The 20,199-nt window shown below is 44.1% G+C and overlaps 1 protein-coding gene across 6 annotated transcripts; it reads left to right on the forward strand.

Annotated features, from left to right (window-relative positions):
• The first annotated feature begins 5,887 nt into the window (after nt 1–5,887).
• LOC118388751 (calcium homeostasis endoplasmic reticulum protein-like) lies at nt 5,888–20,105 on the forward strand. 6 transcript variants are annotated; one of them, XM_035778206.2, is made up of 18 exons: nt 5,888–6,073; nt 9,814–9,987; nt 10,254–10,292; nt 10,973–11,136; nt 11,392–11,529; nt 11,759–11,910; nt 12,103–12,214; nt 14,152–14,241; nt 14,475–14,670; nt 14,940–15,100; nt 16,861–17,317; nt 17,521–17,771; nt 17,893–18,026; nt 18,112–18,198; nt 18,437–18,574; nt 18,777–18,932; nt 19,160–19,440; nt 19,573–20,105. In XM_035778206.2, exons 1-18 carry the CDS (start codon nt 6,049–6,051, stop codon nt 19,608–19,610), a joined length of 2,793 nt encoding a protein of 930 aa, XP_035634099.1. In that variant the 5' UTR covers nt 5,888–6,048; the 3' UTR covers nt 19,611–20,105. The 6 variants fall into 6 exon arrangements, with proteins under 6 accessions (XP_035634099.1, XP_052384901.1, XP_052384905.1 ...); XM_052528941.1 differs by having other exon boundaries at nt 16,861–17,316; nt 17,514–17,771; XM_052528940.1 differs by lacking the exon at nt 5,888–6,073 and adding an exon at nt 9,470–9,644 and having other exon boundaries at nt 16,861–17,316; nt 17,514–17,771.
• Nucleotides 20,106–20,199: the final 94 nt, after the last annotated feature.

Here is a 20,199-nt window from a genome sequence, read left to right on the forward strand (position 1 = left end):
GCCTTCCACAAGCTTCCCACAATAAGTTGGGTGAATTTTGGCCCATTCCTCCTGACAGAGTTGGTGTAACTGTGTCAGGTGTGTAGGCCTCCTTGCTCACGCATGCTTTTTCAGTTCTGCCTACAAACTTTCTATAGGATTGAGGTCAGGGCTTTGTGATGGCCACTCCAATTCCTTGACTTTGTTGTCCTTAAGCCATTTTGCCACAACTTTGGAAGTATGCTTGGGGTCATTGTCCATTTGGAAAACCCATTTGCGACCAAGCTTTAACTTCCTGACTGATGTCTTGAGATGTTGCTTCTATATATCCAAATAATTTTCCATCCTCATGATGCCATCTATTTTGTGAAGTGCACCTGTCCCTCCTGCAGCAAAGCACCTCCACAACATGAAGTGCTTCACGGTTGGAATGGTGTTCTTCGGCTTGCAAGCCTCCCCCTTTTTCCTCCAAACATAACAATGGTCATTATGGCCAAACAGTTCTATTTTTGTTTCATCAGACCAGAGGACATTTCTCCAAAACAGTACGATCTTTGTCCCCATGTGCAGTTGCAAACCGTAGCTTGGATTTTTATATGGCGGTTTTGGAGCAGTGGCTTCTTCCTTGCTGAGCGGCCTTTCAGGTTATGTGGATATAGGACTCGTTTTACTGTGGATATAGATACTTTGTACCTGTTTCCTCCAGCATCTTCACAAGGTCCTTTGCTGTTGTTCTGGGATTGATTTGCACTTTCATCTCTAGGAGACAGAACGCGTCTCCTTCCTGAGCGGTATGACGGCTGTGTGGTCCCATGGTGTTTATACTTGCGTACTATTGTTTGTACAGATGAATGTGGTACCTTCAGGTGTTTAGAAATTACTCCCAAGGATGAACCAGACTTGTGGTCATCTACAATTGTTTTTCTGAGGTGTTGGCTGATTTCTTTTGATTTTCCCATGATGTCAAGCAAAGAGGCACTGAGTTTGAAGGTTGGCCTTGAAATACATCCACAGGTACACCTCCAATTGACTCAAATTATGTCAATTAGCCTAACAGAAGCTAAAGCCATGACATCACTTTCTGGAATATTCCAAGCTGTTTAAAGGCACAGTCAACTTAGTGTTTGTAAACTTCTGACCCACTGGAATTGTGATACAGTGAATTATAAGTTAAATAATCTGTCTGTAAACAATTGTTGGAAAAATGACTTGTGTCACGCACAAAGTTGATGTCCTAACCGACTTGCCAAAACTATAGTTTGTTAACAAGAAATTTGTGGAGTGGTTGAAAAATTAGTTTTAATGACTCCAACCTAAGTATATGTAAACTTCCGACTTCATCTGTATATATACACATTATATATATTTACCAAAAATATTTATGGGGGATTGGAAATGATGCAGACAATTACATTGACGGAAGCCACAATCTATAAGCAATATTAAAGCTAATCTACCCCCCAAAATAAAAACTGTGTTTGATGAGTTCAATACCATTCCATTCGAGCCATTACTATGAGGGCGGCAGGTAGTCTAAAAGACGCTAGTTCGAATCCCGAGCCGACAAGGTGAAACATCTGTCGATGTGCCCTTGAACAAGGCACTTAACCCCAATTGCTCCGTTGATAATGGCAGACCCTGACTGTGACCCTACTGTCCAAGGGTCTCTCAGGGGAAGTTGGGATATGCAAAAAAAAACATTTCCAATTCACACATGTGTATAATACATACTTGTACATGTGTGAAATAGGACAAATACAAGCACCGACCCAATTATTATTATGATGAGCCTGTCCTCCCCAATTAAGGTGCCACCAACCTCCTGTGATTCAGTGTGAGATTATTGTGACTTCTGTTCTGCTACTTTAAAACCATTATTATAGTGCGTGGACAACACCCTCGATAATCCCAGATCGTTACTAATGTAGATGATGTACACATACGTAAACAATACTTTTCGTGGACATGTCAGCCACACACCGCCATGCAGGAGCTGTTAGGGGAGACACACCTGGTATAATCAGTCTGCTCATTGTGTTTGTATAATCTTGTTACACTATAATCTATCACGGGGTAGGAGCGAGACAAGCCATCCCTACAGTAAATCCCAAAATATAATCCACATGCATTGTCCTCACGTCACATAACTAGATTATCAAAGACCTTTTCCTAAATCTGTGCATTTTCCACTTTATCTCCACTTGAATGATTAACATTTGTGAACTATGGCAATTGGCAAGGGTACTTGCTCTGGCCCCAAAAGACTCCTAACGCCACCTATCGTTGGCATTTGAAAACACATCTCCTACATTCAACTAATTTCCTGAGATTCCCAATAATCAATGTATGGCCTACAACTAGTCAATACAGACACAAATGTGCTTACTGTACATTTCTGAAATTGCTTATTCCAGTTACTAATAAGCATGAACCCATTAAGGAAATGACTGTACAAACTTAAATCCCCTTGGATTTCTGAGGAATTTAAAAGTTGTATGGTTGTGTGGGATGAGGCAAAAGGTATGGCAAATAAGTTTGGCAGCACAACCGATTGGAACACATACTGCAAATTGAGAAATCATTTGACTTAACTGAATAAAAATAAGTAGAAACTGTACTATGAAACAAAGATAAATGATATAAAGAATGATAGTAAAAAGCTTTGGAGCACCTTAAATGACATTTTGGGAAAAAAGACAAACTCAGCTCCATCATTCATTGAATCACATGGCTCATTCATCACAAAAGCCACTGATATTGCCAACTACTTCAATAATTTTTTCATTGGCAAGATTAGCAAACTTAGGCATGACATGCCAGCAACAAACACTGACACTACACATCTAAGTATATTCCGTAAAGTGAGTGTGGAAGAGGTGAAAAAATTATGACAATCCACTGGGGTCTGACAACTTGGATGGATTACTGAGGAAAATAGAGACGATATTTCCACTCATATTTGCCATATTTTCAATTAAAGCCGACTAGAAAGTGTGTGCCCTATGCTTGGAGGCAAGCAAACGTCTTTCCACTACCTAAGAATAGTAAAATCCCCCTTACTGGCTCAAATAGCCGAACAATCAACCTATTACCAACCCTTAACTAACTTTTGGAAAAAATGACCAGATACAATGCTATTTTACAGTAAACAAATTGACAACAGACTTTCAGCATGCTTATAGGGAAAGACATTCAACAAGCCCACACACACACAAATGACAGAAAGAAATTGATAATAAAAAGATTGTGGGGTCTGTTTTGTTAGACTTCAGTGTGGCTTTTGACATTATCGATCATAGTCTGCTGCTGGAAAAACGTATAGGTTATGGCTTTTACACCCCCAACATAATCCAGGTAGAATCAGGAATCCCCCAGAGCAGCTGTCTAGGCCCTTCACATTTGTTTATCTTTACTAACAACATGCCACTGGCTTTGAGTAATGTTAGTGTGTTTATGTATGCAGATGACTCAACACTATAGACGTCAGCTACTACAGCGACTGAAACAACAGCAACACTTAACAAAGAGCTGCAGTTAGTTTGAGAATGGGTGGCACGGAATAAGTAAGTCCTATATATTTAAAAAACATAAAGCATTGTATTTGGGACACATCATTCACTAAACCCTTAACCTCAACTAATACTTGTAATGAATAATGTGGAAATGTAGCAAGTTGAGGTGACTAAACTGCTTGGAGTAACCCTGGATTGTAAACTGTCATGGTAAAAACATATTGATGCAACAGCAGCTAAGATTGGGAGAAGTCTGTCCATAATAAGCTCTGCTGTGCCTTCTTAACAACAGTATCAACAAGGCTCTACGGTCCCTAGTTTGTTGCAACTGGACTACTGTTCAGGCGTGTGGTCAGGTGCCACAAAGAGGGACTTAGGAAAATTACAATTGGCACACAACAGGGCAGCATGGCTGGCCCTTAAATGTACACAGGGAGCTAACATATAAAAAAAAAAAAAAAAATATATATATATATATATATATATATTTAACCTTTATTTAATTAGGCAAGTCAGTTAAGAACAAATTCTTATTTACAATGACAGCCTACACCGGCCAAACCCACCCGAAGCAAGGCCAATTGTGCGCCGCCCTAATGGACTCCCAATCACGGCTGGTTGTGATACAGCCTGGATTCAAACCAGGCTGTCTGTAGTGATGCCTCAAGCACTGAGATGCAGTGCCTTAGACCGCTGCGCCACTCGGGAGCCCGAGTATGCATGTCAATCTCGCAAGACTCAAAGTGGAAGAGATTGACATCATCACTAATTGTTTTTGTAAGAAGTATTGACATGTTGAATGCACAGAGCTGTCTGTTTAAACTACTATCACACAGCTTGGACACCCATACATACCCCACAAGACATGATACCAGAGGTCTCTTCACAATCACAAAGTCCAAAACAGACTATGGGAGGCGCACAGTACTACATAGAGCTATGACCACATGGAACTCTATTTCACATCAGGTAACTGAAGCAAGCATTAGAATCAGATTTTAAAAAACAGATTAAAACAAATATAACCGTGGGTACTGTAAAGAGACACACACACACACACACACACACACACACACACACACACACACACACACACACACACACACACACACACACACACACACACACACACACACACACACACACACACACACACACACACAGGTACAGACACACTGGCAGCAGCTAATCGGGATCCTTAATAAATACAAATACAAATCCACAGGATAGTGTGGTAGACTAGTTCCAATCAAATCATATTGTATTCGTCACATGCGCCGAATACAACACATGTAGACTTTACCGTGAAACGCTTGCTTTATCAGCCCTTTCCCAATAATGCCGTTAAAAAGTAGTGAGGCTATACACAAGACTTAGCGGTACCGAGTCAATGCACGAGATAGTTATATAATATGTACATGTAGGTAATATCTACATGTAGGTAAAAGTGACTAGGCAAAAAAGAGTGTGAAAGTGTGTCTATGTGTGAGTGGTGTCAAAATGTATGTGTGAGTGTATGGGTAGAGTACAGTGTGTGCATAGTGCAAGAGAGTCAGTACAACCAAAAAAAAGGGGGTCAATGCAAATAGTCCAGGTAGCCATTTGATGAATTGTTCAGCAGTCTAATGGCTTGGGTGTAGAAGCTGTTTAGGAGCCTTTTGGTCACAGACTTGGCGCTCCGGTACTGCTTGCCGTGGGGTAGCAGAGAGAACAGTTTATGACTTGGGTGGCTGGAGTCTTTGACAATTTGAATATATTGCCTTCCTCTGACACCGCCCGATATAGAGGTCCTGGATGGTAGGGAGCTCAGTCCCAGTGATGTATTGGGCCATACACACTACCCTCTGTAGTGCTTTATGGTCAGATGCCAAGCAGTTGCCATACCAAGTGGTGATGCAGTAGTTAAGGTGCTCTCAATGGTGCAGCTGTAGAACTTTTTGAGGATCTGAGGGCCCATGTCAAATATTTTAAGCCTCCTGAGGGGGAAGAGGTGTTGTCGCACTCTCTTCATGACTGTGTTGGTGTGTTTGGACCATGATAGGTCCTTAGTGATGTGGACACCGAGGAACTTGAAGCTCTTGACCCACTCCACTTCAGTCCCGTCAATGTGAAATGGTGGCGTGCTCGACCCTCTGTTTCCCGTAGTCCACAATAAGCTACTTTGTCTTGCTGACGTTGAGGGAGAGGTTGTTGTCCTGGCACCACACTGCTAGGTCTCTGACCTCCTCCCTATAGGCAATATCATTATCATTAGGCTATGCAAGAAATAGTTAAATGTAAATAGGAGTCTGTAAATAGGAGGTTGGATTTACCTGTGTACTCTTTCAGTCCTCCCAGTGCTTGTTAAGACACTGGGGGACGCTGTAGCATGGTAGCTGCTTTCCTCTGGACAGTGGCGCCCTAAAGTCCTCGAAGTACTTCCGGTACCAGAGTATCTAACATTTTGTAATGCTGCTGTATTTTTTAACCACACAGCTAGGTAGAATTTTCACAAATTAATTCCCTCCGTGGGTCTTTAAGGTTTTTCGGTCTCGCTGTTACTTGATTGAAGACAAACATGGATATTCCTACAGCTCCTGAGGGTTTGTATCTTTCATTTTGATTAGCTATTAATGCTAATGTTACCTTGCTAAATTAGTTAGCATGCAAAAGCCAGCTATGCATATGATTGCCGTGACTGATTTAGAATATTTGTTTTAGTAGCTAGCTTCTTTTATTAACTAATGAATGATTTAAAAATTAGCTCCCTAACCTTCATGGACAGTGTTTTTTTTAAACTACATAGCTAGCTGGCGTCGATAGTATAGTCGCGCATGCGTCGATTTAGCCTGGAGAATCCGACATTGAATTGCATATAATATACAACGTTCAAACCAACTGGGAACTCGGAAACATACGAGGTCAAATCAGGACGTAAGTGATTTTCAGGTCGGAGTTTCCAGTTGTTTTGAATGCGCCATTATTGCATTGGATTCAACGTTGTGCGTGAATTAGCGTTTGTATCAGGAAATGTTCCTCTTACGAGATCTACAAGCCAGAGTGTTGAATATAATAAAACATGTGGGCTCCCGAGTGGCGCAGCAGTCTAAGGCACTGCATCTCAGTGCTAGAGGCGTCACTAGTTCGATTCCCGACTGTATCACAACGGGCCGTGGTTGGGAGTCCCATAGGGCAGAGCACAATTGGCCCAGCGTCATCCGGGTTTGGCCAGGTGTGCCTTTATTGTAAATAATAATTGTTCTTAACTGACTTGTTAAATAAAAAAATACACACTTTATTATTTTTTTATTAACTTATTCAGGACAGCCAAATTGAGACCAAGTTCTCATTCCCAATGGTGCCTTGTGGTACAAACGTTTTCTCAAACTGGGAGAAAAATTTACATTACAAATAAAATAAGAAAAATGATTTAACACAACAGTTTCAACAAATAAACCACTACAATCAATCGAAGCAACTGCAATCCTCAATTAATTAATTCAACACCAGAGTCCTAAACTGTCCTAGCGGCACCAGGGAATCAAGATGCAAGGAATTTTGTAGGTTATTACAACAATTGGTGGCACTAAAAATGAAAGGAGGATTTACCTAAATTCGTCGAGACCAGAGTGACCAATCCTGTGAGTAGGTTTGGTAGCTCATTCTGTTCTACGTTAGCAACGAAGTTTGATAAGTTGGTAGCTTGTGTAGTAGAGCTTTGTAAACAAAACGGGAATAATTAAGTGATCTATTGGACTTTAATGAGGACCAGCCAACCTTGTGATACATGATGCAGTGATGAGTATTAAAACTTTCACCTGTGATAAAGCGAAGTGCGGCTTCCAAAAGTTTAAGAGTACTTGCTGCTGCAATCTGGTCAAAAGTGTCACCATATTCAAGAACTGGCAGGAAAGTTGGCTGTACAATCTGCTTCCTGTTATTTAGGGAGAGGCAAGATCTATTTCTAAAAAATAATCCCACTTTATATCTTAGCTTTTTAACAAGCTAATCTATACAAGCTCATACATGCATGCATGCATGCATACATACATACAGAAGAGTCAACAGATCATTCTCAAACCACTTGCGATCCACAGGAAAGTATAAATACATCAACTTTTCAAAGCGCTGGTAGTGCGTTCAGATTCCCATCACCTGAAACGTGTGCAGAACCATGTAAACTCGAGCTCGGCAAGTATGCGTGCGTCTCGTGCATGTATTTTCATCTTGTGCACATGCATCAGGTGATCTACCAGAACGGTCTACCCGTGCTTTGAAAAGATGATGTAATTATACTTTACTCTAGATATACTGATGGGAGTCTATTAAGCTGGCCCTGTTATGCATAGTTTGCACCGAATGAAGCCATTTGTATTTAACTAGGCAAGTCAGTTAAGAACAAATTCTTATTTACGATGCCTACCCCGGCCAAACCCTAACCCGGACGACGCTGGGCCAATTGTGCGACACCCTATGGGTCTCCCAATCATGGCCGGTTGTGATACTGCCTGTAATCGAACCAGGGTCTGTCGTGACGCCTTTAGCACTGAGATGCAGTGCCTTAAGACCGTCGGGCGCCACTCAGGAGCCCTGAAATTCATGACTAATTATTGACCTTAATTCATCCACCAAGTACAAGGGTGGAGCGGAAACTCGGCCATTTGTGGAATGAGTTCGACATGTGGGGTAGAGGAGTTTAATATATAAACAAATCACAACGCAATGGTGAGGTGAACAGTGTGATGGAATATTTTAAATAAATGGTTCATTAATCATCGGCTTCCAAATAAACAAATTCAAAGATTTTTTTTATGCATCTAAAAAAAAACATTCATCAATGATCGCATTTTCAAATCATTGACGTGTCCACTTCTTGAGCTTTGAATCCATAAACTAAAGGGTCCATCTGAACATATCCACCTGTGCTCAGTGTGTGGTGTGTGCCTTTGTTACCATCTAACCATGCAGATTGACCCCATTCCATACACACACCTTTCAAACAGGATGTACAAAAGCTTGTGCTAAGCATCAAAACAGTGCAGGGCCCTAACAAACAGTAAAGGCTCCTTTCCTCTCCCCATTCCCCCTCCATAACCCGATTTCCCCCCCCCAGGTGTGCATTCACATCACTGAAAGGAAGGACCAATTTAATCTACAAAGGGACAGGAGTACAGAGCAGGGGAAAGGAAGGACATACAAACATAATACAACAAACCTCTCTTTCAGACACATGCACTCAAACAGTTAAAACAGTATCAGAGAACAAGAGGGCCGAACCATAGGTACTGTCTGCTTTGTTGCTGTTTGGTGATGAGGGAGAAAGAAGCGGAGAAAGCGTGTGGGGGGTGACAGTACCTCGGTTCAGTGCTTGGTTTAGGGAGGGGGGGGGGTCCTGCGGGTGATTAAATTCATTTCCTGAACCGGGCTGCCTCCCGTGCATTAGTCGTCTGGCCCACTAGGAGTGATTTGGGTTGGCACGCGGAGTAGGATTCAGTGTTTTCACATGCAAAAGTGATTGCTTTTGATAAAAACACTTTATATGCCTTGCCAATGCAAACCAGTTATATTTTTTGTTGACGTCAACAAACGAGCAGTGCAGATTTTTGTTCGATTTGAGCAAGGCGCTCCGGCTTCGCCCAGTCATGTGATGGGCTATAGGCTTATAGGGTCCCATAGGAAACAATGACCAACACTTTGGTTCCTACCCTGTCACAATAACTCCACCCTGACATTTTCATTCATTGTCATGTCAAACATTGTATTCAAAGTACCCAATATTATATTCCAATTATTTAATTAGACTAGTTACCCAAGTGTTTTGATCTAAATCGCACCACATGACTGACTGTCCCCACCACATTACCTGTGTAATGATCAAGCTGTTTAATCATCATCTTGATATGCCACACCTGTCGGATGGATTATCTTGGCAAAAGAGAAATGCTCACTAACAGGAATGTAAACACATTTGTGCACAACATTTTTGAGAAATAAGCTTTTTGTGTATATGGAACAATTCTGGGATATTTTATTTCAGCTCATGAAACATGGGACCAGCGTTTTTACATTTTCGTTCAGTGTAGTAAAATACGGTATACCGCCCAGCCCTAGTGTCAATGTTGTCCCTCGTGTACGATTACTTTTCTGCCCACCTTTACACAGTTACCTTGCACAGTACGTAAAGAGGGGTGCCCCAGGTTTCAGGGTCTCATAATAACCTGATCAAGATTGCTTTGCTTTAAATTATGTGCCGAGTTAGCTAACTTAATAATAATATAACCCCTAAATGGATGTCAGGCTGTCAGAAATCATGTGACTCACCAAAAAGTTTCTCTCTCCACAGATCAAGAGCTGAAAAATGTCATTGACAAACTGGCCCAGTTTGTGGCTCGAAATGGCCCCGAGTTTGAGAAGATGACAATGGAGAAACAGAAGGACAATCCCAAATTCTCTTTTCTGTTTGGTGGGGACTTCTTCACCTATTACCGGTGCAAGCTTGCTATGGAACACCACCAGCGTATGTAGTTCATATAGCTATCAATTCAACTTGTCTCATCTTAGATTCCAATGCCAACAGTCTTTTTTTTTTTTATCCCATTTTGCAGCAGGTTTGGAACACAACGACCATGTGCAGATATTGTAGCCTAACTTGTGACATCTGCTCGCGTTTTCATTCATTGCAGGAAGAAGACCAGACCTGAATTTATTTCTATATAATAGATAGGCTATATCTGTGGCTGTTTGTCTGCCACTGTATTGTAATGTGTGCTTCTCCCCACGTAGATCCTACTACCCACGAGTGTGAGGAGTATAAATTGGAAGGTATTTACTGGGATGATAGAAGTCCCAACTTGCACATTTTACTCGACATTCATCTGGTGTTTTTGCATCACCGGTGCTTGAAGGCTTTGTTTTTGTATTGTTTGTATTTTTCAATCATGATCATTTTAAAATGGAGGATACCCCGACTACTGGTGTAGATCGTATTCCTTCTATTTTCGTTATTGTCTAAAACATTCTCGTTTTAGATTTTTTTCAACCACAGTTCAAGTTTGGACTTTGCAAGGCCTAAGTATGTCAGTTTGCTAAGAGTTTTTGATTTTCTTGATGCTTGTTGATATCAAATGCAGATTTATGTTTTTGTTCGTTGCGTGTGATTCTATGCTGCTGCAAAGTTTGACTTAAAAATCCACATGCTCTCCTGTTACAAAATTAGGTTTCAGAGATACTGCCAAATGCTTCATGGTTTTTCGATCTCAATTCCTTTGAAGTATAAAGCAATTGAGTACAAAGGACATTCCTTTCATGAAGCTAGTTGCATGTAAAATGCCCTTGTTTTAGTACTAGCTTTTCTTGTGAGGAATTTTATTTCATTGTTTTTTTTTAGGCCACCTTGTCAAGTACCTGTGCAAATGACAAAAAGCATTGAGAGTACAATGAAAATGTTTTCTTTATCATGCTTTTTGTCCTTTAATCACTGACATTTTGGCCTTATTTTGCAGATCTTTATAATCCACCCGGTAAGGAAGTCCCAGATGTCCCTCCGCCAATCACGATCCTGGCTCCGCCCCCCATTGCCCCTGCCACGCCCTCTCTGGATGAACTCATCCAGCAGAGCCAATGGAATCTGCAGCAGCAAGAACAGCACCTGCTCACTCTCAGACAGGTACGGGTCACCGTAACCCAGGGTCAGTCAGTCTTGATTAGTTGAGTCAGATATGTTAGTGCTGGGCTGGTGCAAAAACCTGCACACACTGGCCCTCCAATGTCACAGACTGACCATCGCTACCATATCCTATATTCTCTGGTCATAAAATGTGCGTGACAGAATACACAAAGTTTCCAAGCAACTACATTTTACAGCTGCTGTTTATTTCCCTAGATGTCCAGACTGAAATGGTTGTCATTTGTTTGATTCCAGGAGCAAGTGACGGCAGCCATAGCTCTGGCCATGGAGCAGCAGACCCAGAAACTGCTAGCGGAGACTCAGCAGGACATCTCTGAATTTGACAACCTGCTGCAGCCCATCATTGACACCTGCACTAAAGACGCCATCTCGGTACGTTCATTAATTTGTCATGACGTTCATGACGACATGAACAATAGATGAACTGGAGAATGCTCTGGTATATTTAGTCGTATGTTTCTCTCCGGTTCCTTCTGTAGAAAGGTTTGTGGTCATACGCACATCTTCATAAACAGGGCTAATAAAGAACACTAGTATTAAACAACAAGGCCCGCACAGTGTTAAAGTTCCCAATCCGAAACGGGTCTTTATTTCCTCCCAGGCTGGTAAGAACTGGATGTTCAACAACGCCAAGGGCCCGCTGCACTGCGAGCTGATGTGCTCACACCTCCGGAACCGCATCACAGCCGACGCAGCCCACTTCGAACTCCGCCTTCACCTCATCTATCTCACCAATGATGTCCTCCATCACTGGTAGAAGCATGATGAAAATTAGGCATTGTTTTTACTCTCAGAATGCCACACATACACAGACTGCACTTCTTTCATATTGTATTTTAAACTCCTCAAACAAAACTAACTTGCTTGCTCTTGATAATGGAAGTAATTATGTCATGCATTGTATTCGTGGTTAGTTAAGTGAACCTTGTCTTGTTGTCCTACCAGTCAGAGGAAGCAGCAGAGGGACCTGCTGGCAGCGCTGCAGAAGGTGGTGGTGCCCATCTACTGCACCAGCTTCCTGGCTGTAGAGGAGGACAAGCAGCAGAAGGTTACGCGGGTAAGTGGACTGCCTGTTCAATGGAGACATTGTTCCATATAAACTCAGCAAAAGAAAGAAACGTCCCTTTTTCAGGACCCTGTCTTTCAAAGATAATTCGTAAAAATCCAAATAACTTCACAGATCTTCATTGTAAAGGGTTTAAACACTGTTTCCCATGCTTGTTCAATGAACCATAAACAGTTAATGAACATGCACCTGTGGAACGGTCGTTAAGACACTAACAGCTTACAGACGGTAGGCAATTAAGGTCACAGTTATGAAAACTTAGGACACTAAAGAGGCCTTTCTACTGACTATGAAAAACACAGAAAGAAAGATGCTCAGGGTCCCTGCTCATCTGTGTGAACGTGCTTTAGGCATGCTGCAAGGAGGCATGAGGACTGCAGATATGGCCAAGGCAATAAATTGCAATGTCCGTACTGTGAGATGCCTAAGACAGCGCTACAGGGAGACAGGACGGACAGCTGATTCTCCTTGCAGTGGCAGACCACGTGTAACAACACCTGCACAGGATCGGTACATCCGAACATCACACCTGCGGGACAGGTACAGGATGGCAACAATTGCCCGAGTTACACCAGGAATTTCATCAGAGCTCAGACTGTCAGCAATAAGCTGAGAGAGGCTGGACTGTTGTTGGCCTGTTGTAAGGCAGGTCCTCACCAGACATCACTGGCAACAACATCGCCTATGGGCACAAACCTACCGTGACAGGACTGGCAAAAAGTGCTCTTCACTGACGAGTTACGGTTTTGTCTCACCAGGGGTGACGGTCGGATTCGCGTTTATCGTCGAAGGAATGAACTTTACACCGAGGCCTGTACTCTCGAGTGGGATCGATTTGGAGGTGGAGAGTCCGTCATGGTCTGGGGCGGTGACATCATCCTGACATGACCCTCCAGCATGACAATGCCACCAGCCATACTGCTCATTCTGTGTGTGATTTCCTGCAAGACAGGAATGTCTGTGTTCTGCCATGGCCAGCGACGAGCCCGGATCTCAATCCCATTGACCTGTTGGATTGGAGGGTGAAGGCTAGGGCCGTTCCCCCCGGAATTGTCCGGGAACTTGCAGGTGCCTTGGTGGAAGAGTGGGGTAACTTATTTTTTTATTTTACCCCCTTTTTCTCCCCAATTTCGTGGTATCCAATTGTTAGTAGTTAGTCCTGTTTCATCGCTACAACTCCCATAGGGGCTCGGGAGAGACGTAGGTCGATAGTCCGAAACACAACCCAACCAAGCCGCACTGCTTCTTAACACAGCGTGCATCCAACCCGGAAGCCAGCCGCACCAATGTGTCGGAGGAAACACCGTACACCTAGCGACCTGCTCAGCGTGCACTGCGCCTGGCCCGCCGCAGGAGTCGCTAGTGTGCGATGAGACAAGGATATCCCTACCGGCCAAACCCTCCTTAACCCGGATGACGCTGGGCCAATTGTGCGTCGCCCCATGCACCTCCCAGTCGCGGCCGGCCACGACAGAGCCTGGGCTCGAACCGAGAGTCTCTGGTGACACAGCTAGCACTGCGATGCAGTGCCTTAGACTACTGCTCCACCCGGGAGGCCTGTGGGGTAACTTCTTACAGCAAGAAATGGCAAATCTGGTGCAGTCCACGAGGAGGAGATGCACTGCAGTACTTAATGCAGCTGGTGGCCACACCAGATACTGACTTTTGATTTTGACCTCCCCTTTGTTCACGGACACATTATTCCATTTCTGTTAGTCAAATGTCTGTGGAACTTGATCAGTTTGCCTCAGTTGTTGAATCCTGTGTTCATACAAATATTTACACATGTTAAAAGTTTGCTGAAAATAAACACAGTTTACAGTGAGAGACTGTTTCCTTTTTTTTTTTTTTTTTTTTTTTTTTTTCTTTTGAGTTTAGATGTTGCCTATGGTCTGAATGACACCCTCTGTTTCTCATTTATCTCACAGCTCCTGCAGCTCTGGGAAAAGAATGGCTACTTCGACGAGGTGACGATCCAGCAATTACAGAGTCCCGCTGTGGGCCTGGGCCAGTATCAGGTGAGGACTGAGGCTAGTGGCATAGTAAAGTGAAATACTGCAAGTCGGCTGACCATTAAAAGGATTGGACTTTGAGGTCAACCACATATACACGTCCTACCCCATAACCCTAGTTCCATCAAAATAGAATAACGTTTATTTTTTAGAAATTGAATTTATTTACCACGGCTAGGCCAGTCATTACTCGAGTGTTCTCTGTATAACACTAGCGGTGGCCCTCCCCTCTCTCCCAGGCCTCTCTGATCACAGAGTACGCTGCGGTGGTGCAGCCTGTTCAGCTGGCCTTCCAGCAGCAGATCCAGACCCTGAAGACGCAGCACGAGGAGTTTGTGGCCAACCTGACTGTGCAGCAGACTGCAGCAGCCGCAGCAGCAGTGAGCCAGCTAGCTGTAGCAGAGCCCGACGTTAAGGCAGTCACCACTCAGCCTGGTGAGGGGAGAGAGAAACATACTCGCGCACACACCCGCATAAACACTTTCGTTTGCATGTTGATGAGGCTGTTGGTCTGTCAGCAAAACATAACTGTAGAGATGCAGGTGACTGGTTTGATTGGACTTTTTAGTCTGTCTCTCTTGCATACAGACCCACACACACACACTAAGCAATTCATGTTATTTCGTTTACATGTTGATTATATATTTTTAGCCATATTTACCCTTTAACCAAATATCCTTCTCTCTGTCTTGTGGCGTCGACAGGAGAGGTGAAGGCATCCATGTCTGGCCCTCCTGGTGATTATGACGGAGCCCCGCCAAGATCAGACCCCGGTGCTAACAACACTGGCCACTCTGATAACTCCTCCTCCAAACCCTGGTTTGACCCACAACACATGCCTGGAGGCTGGAACCCCAATCAGCCTGTAAGCTGGTCCTACTGTGTTGTTTATATGCACTGTGTCACTCTTCCCTTCTTATAATGTACAACTCTCAAACTGATATAAGGAATAGTCTGTTGAAATACAGTGCCAGTCTAAAGTTTGGACACCTACTCATTCCAGGGTTTTTCTTTATTTTTACTATTTCCTACATTGTAGAATAATTGTAAAGACATAAACTATGAAATAACACATGGAATTAAATCAAAATGTATTTTATATTTGAGATTGTTCAAAGTAGCCACCCTTTGCCTTGATGACAGCTTCGCACACTCTTGGCATTCTCTCATCCAGCTTTATGAGGTAGTCACCTGGAATGCATTTCAAGTAACAGGTGTGCCTTGTTAAAAGTAATTTTGTTGAATTTCTTTCCTTAATGCGTTTGAGCCAATCAGTTGTGTTGTCATGGTAAGGTGGTATACAGAAGATAGCCCTATTTGCTAAAAGATAATTTTCATATTATGGCAAGAACAGCTCAAATAAACAGAGAGAGACAACAGTCTATAATTACTTTTAAGACATGGAGGTCAGTCAATATGGAGATTTTCAAGAACTTAAAAAGTTTCTTCAAGTGCAGTCGCAAGAACCATCAAGCGCTATGATGACACTGGCTCTCATGAAGACCGCCACAGGAAAGGAAGACTCAGAGTTACCTCTGCTGCAGAGGATAAGTTCATTAGTGTTAACTGCACCAGATTGCAGCACAGATAAATGCTTCAGAGTTGATGTAACAGCCGCATCTCAACAGCTGTTCAGCGGAGACTGCGTGAATCAGGCCTTCATGGTCAAATTGCTACAACAACAAAAAAACACCAATAAGAAGAAGAGACTTGCTTGGGCCAAGAAACACGAGCGATGGACAATAGACCGATGGAAATCTGTATTTTTGGTCTGATGAGTCCAAATTTGAGATTTTTGGTTCCAACCGCCATGTCTTGGTGAGGCACAGAGTACGGTGAACGGATGATCTCTGCATGTGTGGTTCCCACTGTGAAGCATGGAAGATGTGGTGTAATGGTATTGGGGGTGTTTTACTAGTGACACTGTCTGTGATTCATTTAGAATTCAAGGCACACTTAACCAGCATGGCTACCACAGCATTCTGCAGCGATACGCCATCCCATCTGGTTTGTGCTTAGTGGGACTACATTTGTTTGTCAACAGGACAATGACCCAACACACCTCCAGACTGTGTTAGGGATATTTTACCAAGAAGGAGGGTGATGGAGTGCTGTATCCGATGACCTGGCCTCCACAATTCCTCAACCCAATTGAGATGGTTTGGGATGAGTTGGACCCGCAGAGTGAATTGAAATCAGCCAACAAGTGCTCAGCATATGTGGGAACTGTTTGAAGACTGTTGGAAAAGCATTTCAGGTGAAGCTGGTTGAGAGAATGACAAGAGTGTGCAAAGCTGTCATCAAGGCAAAAGGGTGGCTACTTTAAATAATCTAAAATATATTTTGATTTGTTTAACAACTTTTTGGTTACTACATGATTCCATGTGTTATTTTGTCGTTTTGTGGTCTTCACTATAATTCTACAATGTAGCATCGTTAGGTGTCAACTTTTTACTGGTATTGTATTTACAGGTTTACTGTTTTCATAGGAACTACAGTCAATCTGTTCAACTATCAAATCAGTCCTATGCAAACAAACTGAGTTGATGGATGAGTGAGTGGTGAAGGTACGGTAACATGGAAGATGAGTGTCCGTTTAAACACCTGTTATTTTTGTCCCCTCAGCCTCCGTTTGACCCTACCCAGGCGCCCCCGCCTTGCCCGCCCTGGAACAGCCACGAAGGCATGTGGAACGAACAGAGGGGGGACCCCAGCTGGAGCGGAGGCCCTCCGAGGGGGGAGGGCGGTCCCTGGAGCGGAGGGGGAGGACAGAACGAGCCCCCTCCCAACTGGAGTGGTCAGTACGACCAGCCCCCCTGGAGCAACCAGGGACCTGACCAGCCCCCCTGGGGCCAGAGAGAGCCCCCATTCCCTCGCATGCAGAGGCCTCCCCACTTCAGAGGGCCCTTCCCGCCCCACCAGCAAGGACCCCCTCCCTTCAACCAGCCGCCCCCGCCTCCCCACAACTTCGGCCGGTTTCCTCCACGCTTCATGCAGGATGACTTCCCACCCAGACACCACTTTGAGAGGCCACCCTACCCTCCACACCGCTTTGACTACCCACAGGGAGACTTTCCCGGAGGTAAGAATCCAGGACAGGTTCCACAATGGGAGCTCATTATTCACTGTTTAACTTTTCTATGACTATTGTATAAGCACCCTTCCTGACCACCATCCATAGTGACAGTACACATATCGATTTACATGATCATTTGGGACTGACCGTTCTATCTAAAACATGTCATTTAACTGAGTCGCTCCCCTTGCCCCTGCGTGTTGACCAAGACATGGGCCCCCCGCCCCACCACCACCCCAGCCAGAGGATCCCTCCTCCGGGCATGGGGGGAGGAGAGCACCCTCCCTGGGGGGGTAACCAGCACCCTGACTTCGGCCCCCCGCCCCACGGCTTCAACGGACATTCCCCCCATATGAGGCAGCGGCTGTCCCCGGCTCACGTCAACCAGGACGACCCCAGCCTGGTCCCCAACGTCCCTTACTTCGACTTGCCCGCCGGACTCATGGCCCCTCTAGTCAAAGTGAGTAGCACGGGATGAAGATGTCTATTGCTTTTCAAGGCTACATTTTCCACATCTCACTGTATTTCTCGGGCCCCAGTGATTTAAACTGTTGTTTTTCCACCTGTTTTATATGCGTAAGCTTGAAGACCATGAATACAAAGCCTTGGATCCCAAAGACATCCGCCTTCCTCCCCCCATGCCCCCAAGTGATCGCCTGCTCGCTGCTGTGGAGGCCTTCTACAGCCCTCCATCCCATGATAGACCCAGGAACAGGTAAAACACAAACATTTTCGCTTCATGTGCTTTAGTGATCAATGCAATGTTTGCTCTATTGATTGCAATGTCTTTTGTTGGTCAGTGAGGGCTGGGAACAGAACGGCCTGTATGAGTTCTTCAGAGCCAAGATGAGAGCCAGGAGGAAAAAGGGCCAGGAGAAACACAACAGGTGAGACAGTCTGCCTGCTAACCAGCCTTATGTCTCGCACACACACACACATTTCATAGACTTATCTGTAGTACAAGGAGACTTTAGGTACCACTTAACCTAAAAATAAATGTGCCTTTTTGAAATCCACAGGCAAAATACAAATGCTTTGTTAGTCTGGCTCTCTGTTTCCCATCTTTAAGTACTATATGAGAGATGAGTGCTCTAACGAAGTGTGTGTTCTCTCTGTCTCTCCCAGTGCCCACGGGGGTAGTCGTTCACACAGCCGTTCTCGTAGTCGGGGCCGCTCCTCATCTCGTTCCAGCTCCAGCTCCTCCAAGTCCTCCCGCTCCTCCTCGCGGTCCCGCTCTCGCTCCTACTCCAGGTCACGCTCCAGGTACACGCAGATGGGATTCTTCCTGATTTAACAGGAATTGCAGATTTCGTCCGGAATACTATCAGATACGCCTGTACGATGCAGTGGAGGTGTATTGATAGACCGTTTTCCTCATTTGGTTGGCGGTTAGGTGGTGTTAAGTAACACTGTGGAGTGAACGTCAAGTTTGACGGATCATGTTGTTTATCTTTCCCCTCCACAGGAGCAGGAGCCGATCCAGGTCGTCCCGCAGTCGCTCTCGTTCCAGGTCTCGCTCCAGATCTCGCTCTCCTGACAAGAGACGGCTAGAGAAGCCCGGACATGCCTCTGCCCCCGCCCCCACCATCGCCTCCCAGAAGTCCCGTAGCCCTTCCCCCCCGTAAGTCCCTCATCTCGGTGTGCAATGTATCCTGCTCTTAACACATCATATCGCCTCTGGCATATTGCTTACAAATTGGTGCATATCATAGGAATAGGGGCTTGGGGAGGGTCGAGACTGTAACTATGCCATTGACATAATGGAGACAGTCACTATCACATTGAACATTTTCTTGCAGAGCATTGAAGGCTGTAGATTACTGAATGTATTGGTTGTGATCTCCACAGCACTAATTCTGGGCTTGGAGCAGCTCCTTCTATCCTGCCTCCAGACAGCAGGCTGGGAGAGGAGAACAAGGGCCATCAACTGCTCATGAAAATGGGCTGGAGTGGTTCAGGGGGGCTTGGTGCGAAGGAGCAGGGCATCCAGGACCCCATCAAGGGGGGAGAACTCCGGGACAAGTGGGACCAGTATAAAGGAGTGGGGGTGTCACTGGACGACCCTTATGAGAACTACCGCAGGAACAAGAGTTACAATTTTGTAGCTCGCATGAAAGCAAGGGAGGAAGGTAGGAATTTATCAAGTGATCTCTGTAGGTCTTTTTGAAAATATTGCAATGAAATTCTGACATTGTGGACAGGTGTATTTGTAGGTGATATGACAAACTAAAATGTATAATAACCAATGTTGTTTATTTCAGTGAATCGGGAACCACAGGAGCCCCCTCCCGCTGAATGACGTGCATCGTAAAGCAAGCAACCCCTACCCAGAACACACCTCTTCATAATTAGTTGTTTGTACAGAATAATGGTTTTAACCGTATGTTTCCCTCTATCCGTTTGCAAAATACCAGAAAGTTGGGGTCCTTTTTAGTTTTAATGTTGCTTTTCTTGTGGAACTTGTTCATGTATTCTTCTCATGTTCCAGGATCAAGTCATCAAGACTTGGAGATGGACAGAAATAATATTGTGTTGCTCTTTTGAAACAAAAAGAAACTCCCACAAAACATAGGAGTGCACATGGAATCAATGGCATGTCAGCTATAATTGTGAATCAGTTTACCCTGTACTAACCACATTACCTGGCTACCTAAACTCCTTGCTCCGCCCATGGTCGTTAGTTTCTTCTCTGCTATGAAGTGTGTAGCTGAACGATAGAGCAGCGAAAGAATGAAGTTTAAGTCATCAGGCAACTAACCACATACTGTAGAGAAATAAAGCATTTTAAATACTTGTTTTGACATTCTGTTTGGATAAATGCACTCACAATTAGTTAACCTCAACCTAGATAAGAAAATAATTATCTGAGAAATTTCATAAAACCAATT

The sequence above is a fragment of the Oncorhynchus keta genome, chromosome 1, assembly GCF_023373465.1.
Source record: "Oncorhynchus keta strain PuntledgeMale-10-30-2019 chromosome 1, Oket_V2, whole genome shotgun sequence".
Taxonomy (NCBI): domain Eukaryota; kingdom Metazoa; phylum Chordata; class Actinopteri; order Salmoniformes; family Salmonidae; genus Oncorhynchus; species Oncorhynchus keta.

What these genes read in the sequence shown, in the direction of transcription:
- LOC118388751 (XM_052528940.1), top strand. Translation starts at nt 9,587, where the DNA reads ATGTTGTCCCTCGTGTACGATTACTTTTCTGCCCACCTTTACACAGTT. An exon ending in GCACTAAAGACGCCATCTCG is followed by an intron (nt 11,530 to 11,758) that starts GTACGTTCATTA and finishes ATTTCCTCCCAG; the next exon opens with GCTGGTAAGAACTGGATGTT. An exon ending in TGGGCCTGGGCCAGTATCAG is followed by an intron (nt 14,242 to 14,474) that starts GTGAGGACTGAG and finishes CCTCTCTCCCAG; the next exon opens with GCCTCTCTGATCACAGAGTA.